Source organism: Mytilus trossulus, chromosome 4, assembly GCF_036588685.1.
Source record: "Mytilus trossulus isolate FHL-02 chromosome 4, PNRI_Mtr1.1.1.hap1, whole genome shotgun sequence".
NCBI lineage: Eukaryota > Metazoa > Mollusca > Bivalvia > Mytilida > Mytilidae > Mytilus > Mytilus trossulus.
In genome coordinates, this window is record NC_086376.1 from 67,750,270 (window position 1) to 67,760,832 (window position 10,563).

Here is a 10,563-nt window from a genome sequence, read left to right on the forward strand (position 1 = left end):
TCTTCACCCCTCCGGATCCGCCACTGCTATTATACTATTAGTATAAAAGTCTTAGGTCCAAGTCACAATTTGTAAAAGTAAGGGAGCGACCATTTGATTTTTATGGGGGGGGGGGGGGGGGGGGCGTAATGAAAAACTTTGTCCTGCCTTTTTTTTAGTTGTAATCTCTGTCCTGCCTTTTTTTTTTTAGTTGTAATCTCTGTCCTGCCTTTTTATTTTTCACTCTATCCGGTCCTGCTTTTTTTTTAGTTTATCCTGACTTCTTTTACATAAATTGTCATCCTGACTTTTTTTTTGCAAGTGTCTCATCCTGCCTTTTTTTACTTAAAACTCACAGGCACTTGTCTCAGAAAAAAATTTCCTATATATGTTATTATAAGGTATATAGGATTTTTTTTTCTGAGACAAGTGCCTGTGTCAAAACTCCTGTCCTGCCTATTTTTTTCAAATTTCATCCTAGCCCCCCCCCCCCCCCCCCCCCCCATAAAAATCAAATGGTAGCTCCCTAAACCATTATAGGTCAAAGTACAGACTTCAACACGGAGCCTTGGCTCACACCGGAAATTACTAGTGTGAAACCATTCAAACGACAGGAAAACCAACGGTCTAAGGGACAAAAAAAAAACTTAATTCACATAGTTTGGAGGTGGGAGGGTCAACATTGCTGCAAGTTTTGTTAATCCAAAATCGATTTTACATATATATATTTAGGAAAATCAACTATTCCTAAATTAAGTTAAGAAAAAGGGGGGGGGGGTCAGTGAAAAAACTATGTGAATTAAGTTTTTTTTATCCTACATCGATCTTTTGATGTCCTCCCTAATCTATATTTTAAAAAAAAACCCGAGAAACACGTAGGAACCACATCAACAAACGACAACCGCTGAACATTCCTGACTTAAGACAGGTGCAAACAATATATCGGGTATAAACGGTTAATAGATACCAACGGCTTCACCCTAAAAAAAATACCTGAAACAATAGTGTAACATCACACTATAAAAAGACAAACTATGTAATATCAATTGAAAAGCTTCGAAATGGCTTTACGGGCCCGATCAAGAGACATATCAACAACAAGTGAATATACACGAATGAACGAATAAATTTGATTTATGACACATACAATGCCGGTAAATACAAAAATCAACAAAATAAGGGGTGAGACGATAACGATATCAGAAAGACAACTATCACCTTGGACAACATGCCATCAAATAAAATATAATATTGTTAACATAGAGTTTATAAGTTACTTCTTGTTGGTTGTTCTTGGCTTCAGGTATGAAGTAACTATAACCTTGGACAACATGCCACCAAGTAAAATATTGTTAATATAGAGTTTATGAGTTAGTTATTGTTGGTTGTTCTTGACTTCAGGTACAAAGTCACCTATAACCTTGGACAACATGCCAACGAATGAAATATTGTTTATATATATAGAGTTTATAAGTTACTTCTTGTTGGTTGTTCTTGGCTTCAGGTATGAAGTAACTATAACCTTGGACAACTTGCCACCGAATGAAATATTGTTTATATAGAGTTTATAAGTTACTTCTTGTTGGTTGTTCTTGACTTCAGGTATGAAGTAACTATAACCTTGGACAACATTCCACCAAATAAAATATTGTTAATATAGAGTTTATAAGTTACTTCTTGTTGGTTGTTCTTGACTTCAGGTATAAAGTCACCTATAACCTTGGACAACATGCCACCGAATGAAATATTGTTTATATAGAGTTTATAAGTTACTTCTTGTTGGTTGTTCTTGTCTTCAGGTATGAAGTAACTATAACCTTGGACAACATGCCACCAAATAAAATATTGTTAATATAGAGTTTATGAGTTACTTCTTGTTGGTTGTTCTTGGCTTCAGGTATGAAGTAACTATAACCTTGGACAACATGCCACCAAGTTAAATATTGTTAATATAGAGTTTATGAGTTACTTCTTGTTGGTTGTTCTTGACTTCAGGTAAAAAGAAACTATAACCTTGAAAACATGCCACCAAGCAAAATATTGTTTATATAGAGTTTATGAGTTACTTCTTGTTGGTTGTTCTTGACTTCAGGTAAAAAGAAACTATAACCTTGAAAACATGCCACCAAGCAAAATATTGTTTATATAGAGTTTATGAGTTACTTCTTGTTGGTTGTTCTTGACTTCAGGTAAAAAGAAACTATAACCTTGAAAACATGCCACCAAGCAAAATATTGCTTATATAGAGTTTATGAGTTACTTCTTGTTGGTTGTTCTTGGCTTCAAGTAAAAAGTATCTTTAACCTTAGACAACATGCCACCAAGTAAAATATTGTTCATATAGAGTTTATGAGTTACTTCTTGTTGGTTGTTCTTGACTTCAGGTATGAAGTATCTTTAACCTAAGACAACATGCCACCAAGTAAAATATTGTTTATGTAGAGTTTATGAGTTACTTCTTGTCAATTGTTATTGGCTTCAGGTATGAAGTAACTATAACCTTGGACAACATGCCACCAAATAAAATATTGTTTATATAGAGTTTATGAGTTACTTCTTGTTGGTTGTTCTTGACTTCAGGTATGAAGTATCTTTAACCTAAGACAACATGCCACCAAGTAAAATATTGTTTATGTAGAGTTTATGAGTTACTTCTTGTCAATTGTTATTGGCTTCAGGTAAAAAGTAATTATAACCGTAGACAACATGCCACCAAATAAAATATTGTTTATTTAGAGTTTAGAGCTAACTCAAACCACCAATACTATACACTGAATGTGAGCAGCATACGGTAACCATCAAACATGGCGTCACATTTTTTTTTAAATAAAAAAAACCCCGTTTAGGTCGATTTCATCTACCAAACTTTCATGACCCTCTTTCAAAACTTGATAACCCTCAACCATGCACCAATCAGCAATGCCGCTACGAATAATCATTTTTAAAATGAATATATAACAGTTAATATGATAAACCCCAACACAGGAATTAAAGAATGCGCAACATGTACTCCATCAAAAACAGTGCTTATGAAAGGAAAGCAGGTCTTTTTCCGCTAGTGGCACTCATCGAGATAATAATTAAAAAAAAATAAAGAGGGACGAAAGATACCAGAGGTACAATCAAACTCATAAATCGAAAAATAAACTGACAACGCCGTGGCTAAAAATAAAAAAGACGAACAGACAAACAATAGTACAAATGACACAACACAGAAAACTAAAGAATAAACAAAACGAACCCCACCAAAAACTAGGGGTGATCTCAGGTGCTCCGGAAGGGTAAGCAGATCCTGCTTCACATGTGGCATCCGTCGTGTTAACATGATTGTCTGAAACATGCATGAAACATGTGACACTGTACGTTAACATGATTGTCTGAAACATGCATGAAGCATTTGCCACTGTACGTTAATATAATTGTCTGTAAAATGCATGAAACATTTGCCACGGTACGTTAAGAACCAATAATAAATCAATAAATAACTGGACTGAAGCTTGTACAAACGGAAATGGCTGCATTTGACCACTGTGACGATGACATTTATAAACGTCATAAATATATCCGATGGTAACGTTATCGTCGACTTGTCGCCGATACAACAAAGCCGGATAAATTTTAGCGCATTCTAATCATCGTTTTATTTCGAGTTCATCGGTAAATCGAAGTAAAAAGAAGAAAGTGTGGTGAGTATATATGTTTTTGGTACCTATTTCCTCGCGTTCTCAGGATTTCTGTCCTTGAATAAGTACAATAGCCGGATATTTTTGGCTGCCGGGTTCCTTTTTATAATAATTTTAAATCTGTTTTCCAATACATTTTTTTTTCATTTTGTGTTGACCATTTTTTTTTAACTAGAACGTATTTATTGAAAAAACATTTCTAAAGATATATTATTTTTCATACAGATATGGACATGTCAGCAAACTTAAAGGACGACGAGCCGAAACAGCAGGCTGTTGTCAGGTTTTGTAGAGGCATAATAAGAGTAGCTCAGTTCGAGTTGGCACTTAAAAACAGGGAGCAGTTAGAGGAAGCTATACTGGTTGCAGAAGCCAGAGAAGCAGAACTGGCAAAGGAATTAGGTAATGATTTTATTTGAAAGTCACTTATTTGCGCATGACATTCAGTCCTGCATCTTGCTCTGTTGGTAGTGAAAACTTTAGCTTTTCTCTGACGTTTCAGTTTAATCATGTTAAACACATTATATACCATTTAACACAGCTTTTTTAGTGTATGTCCCTGGTACACTGCTTGTCTTTCATATCAATAACCAAAAATGTAAATTTAACTTTATGCCTCATGTGGGGAAAATTTTCAAATTCAATGATTCTTTTTCCTTTGCAAGCTAATTTTTTAAAGGCAATGAAAATAGTGGATAGATGTTTTAAACCAGACAATTTTGCGTTGTCATTTTGTATTTTTCGCATTCCGCTTACAGAATTGTTTGTTTGCTGTATGTACGCATTGTTTTTACAAAAGTTACTTTCTATTATACTTAAAGGAAGGTACAGATATGGGGACAGGTTTGATGAAAAAGAAATGTCAATTTTTAGCAGCGAGTTTTCTCCAGGGAAGCAAAGCGTTGCCGAATTCCAATTTACTCACAATGAGTTTGAATGCATTGAAAGGGAAATAAAGGAATCCGAAGAAAAAGATAGAAGAGAAATACTTGAAGAGTTAAAGACAGAAACCGAGAGACATTCCTCTGACACAACTGAAACATACAGTGATATTACAGGGACAAACTCAGATAAAATTGACACAGAGGCAGCCGAAATGATAGATTTAAGAGCATCAGTAGACCAGGATACATGCACTATATCACCAGGTATATTGACAACTACACGAAGCCAAACATTTTTTTCTCAAATGAATTCTTAAATCGGATTCTGTTAACTGTTAATTTCTATAATTTGCACTTCGTATTACTATTTCATTTTGCAAGTGTCGATCGTAAAGAAATTAGTGACAAAATCAACTAAGTCGGAAAAACTGGTATTCAATTTAAAAATTGACAGTATAACCTTATCAGTACCCGGTCACGTCCACTTGTATTTTTTGTCTATCTGATGAGTTAAGCCTTTTTCAACTGATTTTTATAGTTCGTTCTTATGTTCTACTGTTATACCACTGTCCCAGGTTAGGGGGAGGGTTGGTATCCCGCAAACATGCTTAACCCCTCCACATTATTTATGTATGTGTCTGTCCCAAGTCAGGAGCCTGTAATTCAGTGTTTGTCGTTTGTTTATGTGTTACATATTTGTTTTTACATAAATAAGGCCGTTAGTTTTCTCGTTTGAATTGTTTTACATTGTCTTATCGGGGCCTTTTATAGCTGACTATATGCGGTATGGGCTTTGCTCATTGTTGAAGGCCGTACGGTGACCTATAGTTGTTAATGTTTGTGTCATTTTGGTCTTTTGTGGATAGTTGTCTCATTGGCAAACATAACACATCTTCTTTTTTTTTTTATATATTAGACTGGTTCCTGTATCTTTTTGCGGATTCACGATCTGTTGTATATTTTCTATAAGTAAAGTATTACAGCCGATTTATTGAGCTATAGAGGTAATATCTTTGGTTAGCTTGCTTACTAGATAACCTAGTCCAACATACAGATACATTGGTTATATATCGGACTAGTCTATTCTAAACGAAAGTAGTTTACTTAACCCTGATAATGACTTCACGATTCAGCAAGCATTATAGATACACACTCAATGAAATCGGCTGTAATCGATATTCAAATATGACAGTTGTGTTGTAGCTTCAGTAGTAGTAGCAGTATTATTATAGTAGTAATAGAATTTTCGGGGTCTTTTTCCGAACATATATTTTAATTTACCCTTTAGACTACATTTAATAAACATTTATAATGAGTATTTATTTTTAAGGTTCGGTGATTCCAAAAAGGAGTGGTAAAATAGTTGCAGTAAACCCCTTCATTACGAGGAATTTCATCAATTTCAAATATCGGGTACGTAACACTAAACCTTAGTACACTCTAATAACAAATAACACTGAACAAGAATTTCGGCAAACTGACTAATTGAGTGTGTAGGTAAAGGTTTTATCGTTGGTTAGCTTGCTTGCTAGATGAACTGGGATTAGGTATACTGCCCTCCGTTTTTTAAGAGTAGACTAGTTCAACAAATAACAAATAATTATATCTGTCTGACGACAACTATCGGATACCTACCGCTGATCGAGAGCTAGGATTCTAGAAAGCACTTTTTGTATATCTCTCATATTGTACACCTATACTGACACAGACAAATAAATAGCAGGTTAAGATGTTAGAGATAGTATTCATGAATAAGGTTGGTGACAACACCGGCGATACTTTAAATCGCATTTGTTCGAATAATACACAAGAAACATTGGTCAATTTTCCCCATATAATCTAACTTTTTGAACATTCTAGTCAATGAAATCCATAAAAGTTAAGATAACAAAAGATTGATATTTCAGACGTAAGAATTTAGATTAATAAAGGTTCGCTGTACAATACAACGTGTTACTATAAAGGTTCGCTGTACAATACAACGTGTAACTTTTAACATTCTTTCATTTCAGGAAACAATTCAGCAGAGTATTTCACAAAAACAAAATGAGCAGATTGGAAAAGGAGAGAGACTTAACACCAGAACGGTAACTAAATTGGAGAAGAAAAGGATGAAGGAAGAAGAAATTATCTTTAAGAAGTATCTTAAGGGAGCCAATAGGAGGATGGAAAAATACAAAAAGGAAAGCAGGAAACAGCTGGAGAAAGAAGAGGAGGAAAACAAAAAGAAACTGAAAAGGGAACAAAAGGAACGAGCAAGACTTGAAAAGAAAGAAATGAAAGACAGAAAGAAATTACAGAAAGGTATTTACTGCAACCTTCTGATTATAATACTTGGGTTGTTTCCTGATATGATTATCCAAAATGTTAAATAGTTTCTTAGATAGATTTTTCTAGCTAGTTTTATCAAATTCTATACAGACATTTCATTCTTAGATTAGTACTATATAAGTACTAATTTAAGAATAAAATATCTATTTTTTATTACTTTATAGGTATACAAATTTTACACACTCCCTTAAATTGAGGTCTTCTTTAAATCTGTTTTCAACTTATTTAGAAATTATAAAGAAAGAAGAAACAGGAGAGAAAAACGATAATATTAACATGCCAGTAGTTATTGAAAATATGGACATTGCCATGAAGAACAGTGATGAAGATTTCAAAGATGATGGAAAAGGAAATCTTAACAACGAAGAAAAGAAAAACACTATAGGCAAAAGACTACAGGATTTTTTCAGATCTTTGATTTTTGCAAAGAAGTGATGTAGACATTTAAGAATTTGTTATTTTAAATTTTAGTTATCTGTTAGTTTCATCTCAATATAATATTCAATTATTTTTCTCTCTCCATATATAAACCTGGTTTATGTTGCATTAATTTTTTTTTCTAGATTTGTTCTTTTATTTTACTTTAGTAGTACATAACAAATATCTGCCTTTGATCTCAATATGATTTTTTTTTATTTATGAAGTTATTAAAAAAATATTTGTTTATTGCATTTGTTGTTACTTAATAAGTAACAAGTCGTGTACATTACACAAATTCAACAACACAATACAGCGCTGGTAAATTTAATCATGTGAAAACAATATCAAATCACTCCGTAAGAGAAACGATCAACATGGAGGTAGAGGTTTTTTTATGCAAGATATCAACACTTTCCTGAAATTTTCTCTGTAAAATGCATACCAACACTATATTTCCTAATTTGAAAAATGATGGTCTCTTCCAATAATTAAAGTTGAAAATGAAACTTTATTTTTGTTGTTGTAGTTTTCTTTCATGCTATAGTCGCCGTCAGCTGAAATTCGTAGCGGTTATCAATTAAAATAATCTAAACTATCAACCACGTTCACTGGAGATAGTTTTTCACATTCCATTCATAAATCGCAAAAAGAAAAACCACTACTGACCTACCTTTTAAATGATTGCACTGTGATAATCCTGACCTTCACATTTTCCAAAGACTATTTGAATGGTGGAATCCGCCATTGTTTTTTCCGGAAGTGTTCCCCTGGAGTTCAATTTCATAACATTTGCATAAAGCGCGGGAAACCGTATCACATCAATGAAAAGAACATTTCAGGAAACTGCGTAAATGACGAATTTCACATGTAAACAAATGATCCTCATAGAAACGAAGATGGCGGAATTACAATGGAAAACATTCTGGAAAATGTGAAGGTCAGGATTATTACAGTGCGATCACTTAAAAGGTAGGTCAGTAGTGGTTTTTCTGATTTATGAATGGAATGAGAAAAACTATATCTCGAGAGAACGCGGTTGATAGTTAAGATTATTTTTACCGATAACCGCTACGAATTTCAGCTGACGGCGACTAAAGAATAAATGTTATTCGTCTCCAATTATATGTTTGACACACATGTTATATAAGCGCATACTCCTATCAATAATGCTATATCTACCGAGTTCTGTTTTGATAAGAGAGGCGAAAGATACTAGAATAAAAATTCAAACACGTAAGTAGAAACTAAACATGACAAAGGCATGGCAAAGTGGAAACTAAACATGACAAAGCCATGGCAAAGTAGACAATAAACATGACAAAGCCATGGCAAAGTAGACACTAAACATGACAAAGCCATGGCAAAGTAGACACTCAACATGACAAAGCCATAGCAAAGTAGACACTAAACATGACAAAGCCATGGCAAAGTAGACACTAAACATGACAAAGCCATGGCAAAGTAGACACTCAACATGACAAAGCCATAGCAAAGTAGACACTCAACATGACAAAGCCATGGCAAAGTAGACACTAAACATGACAAAGCCATGGCAAAGTAGACACTCAACATGACAAAGCCATAGCAAAGTAGACACTAAACATGACAAAGCCATGGCAAAGTAGACACTAAACATGACAAAGCCATGGCAAAGTAGACACTCAACATGACAAAGCCATAGCAAAGTAGACACTCAACATGACAAAGCCATAGCAAAGTAGACACTAAACATTACAAAGCCATGGCAAAGTAGACACTAAACATGACAAAGCCATGGCAAAGAAGACACTAAACATGACAAAGCCATGGCAAAGTAGACACTAAACATGACAAAGCCATGATCGATTGGATAAATGCGTTCAACTTTTTGAATTATTTAGTGAGAGAACATGTTCTACATAGCGGAAAGTAGAGTTAAAGGATATTGCTAACTTCTTATCTTTCTTTTTTTTTCTTTTTTTTTATAAAGTAGGCTGTTAGGTTTTTTTTCGTTTTATTTCAAAATTGTTTTTGTCGGGGCCTTTTTCAACTGACTACACTGTATGAACTATTTTCAGTAGTGATGATCATATGGTGACCTAGACATGATAATATCAATTCATTTGAGTTAGTGCGGATAGTTGTCTCATCGGCAATCATACCACATCTATTAATGCATAATATATCTCTTCCGTGTTAATATATATTTTTTTTGAAATTCCCCTCTTATTACAATATCTTTTTGAAATTCCCCTCTAATTACAATATTTTTTAAGAAATCTTAATTTCAATCTCGATCAGTGAAGTTACGTAAAAAAGAAGAACAATCTAGTACATGAAAAGCATTTCACCTTTTAATAACATTGATATGTGTAAAAGAAATCCTTTTTACAAGCTTAACAATAATAAACTATCAAAGACTGTACTGCAAAATTTTCTGATAATAATTAAAAAAAAATATCATTTTACTGTTCTACTATTTAATTATAGTTTCTTTTTTTTCTTTAGAAATCTCAACCTCTTACCTTTTTCATTTAGATCAATGAAATTGCATGACGAACTATTGAAAACGTTACATAATAAGTTGTTTGTACCTTAACAACATAGTAATATATATCAGACATGCAAGTACAAACTAAACAGTTATATACTTTCAAGAACTGTTCGCAACTACTGAATATATTTATCAAAGGTACCAGGATTATAATTTAGTACGTCAGACGCGCGTTTCGTCTACATAAGACTCATCAGTGACGCTCATATCAAAATATTTATAAAGCCAAACAAGTACGAAGTTGAAGAGCATTGAGGATCCAAAATTCCTAAAAGTTGTGGCCAAACATGGATAAGGTAATCAATGCCTAGGATAAGAATATCCTTAGTTTTTCGAAAAATTCAAAAGGTTTGTAAACAGGAAATTTATAAAAATGACCACATTATTGATATTCATGTCAACACCGAAGTGTTGACTACTGGGCTGGTGATACCCTCGGGGACGAAACGTCCTACAGCAGCGGCATCGACCCAGTGGTGTAAATAGTTATCATAGGTACCAGGCATGCTTAATGTATGCAACCTACTGCAATGTATAAACTGTCTACTTTGATCTAATAGTTTTTGACAAGTGTACGAAGGAACTCCAATTCATATGAAACTTAGAAGAGGTCAATAAGGAGAGGCGAACGCTTCGTTTGAGCTTTAGATTCTTCCATTTGATAAAAACTTTTGTTTCCAATTTTTCTGGGAGTTCAGAAATTTTATTATTTTACTTGATCCTTATCATTGTA

The 10,563-nt window shown here is 33.7% G+C and overlaps 1 protein-coding gene across 1 annotated transcript; it reads left to right on the top strand.

Moving 5' to 3' along the window:
- Positions 1–1,040: 1,040 nt before the first annotated feature.
- LOC134716766 (uncharacterized) lies at positions 1,041–7,384 on the top strand. The gene is made up of 6 exons (XM_063579773.1): positions 1,041–1,080; positions 3,888–4,064; positions 4,484–4,810; positions 5,877–5,959; positions 6,559–6,850; positions 7,107–7,384. Exons 1-6 carry the CDS (start codon positions 1,041–1,043, stop codon positions 7,310–7,312), a joined length of 1,125 nt encoding a protein of 374 aa, XP_063435843.1. The 3' UTR covers positions 7,313–7,384.
- Positions 7,385–10,563: the final 3,179 nt, after the last annotated feature.

Excerpts from the sequence above, each read along its gene's own strand:
- LOC134716766 (XM_063579773.1), top strand. The coding sequence starts at position 1,041 with ATGGCTTTACGGGCCCGATCAAGAGACATATCAACAACAA. Across the intron at positions 5,960-6,558 it reads TCATCAATTTCAAATATCGG|GAAACAATTCAGCAGAGTAT; the intron begins GTACGTAACACT and ends CTTTCATTTCAG. Across the intron at positions 6,851-7,106 it reads CAGAAAGAAATTACAGAAAG|AAATTATAAAGAAAGAAGAA; the intron begins GTATTTACTGCA and ends CAACTTATTTAG.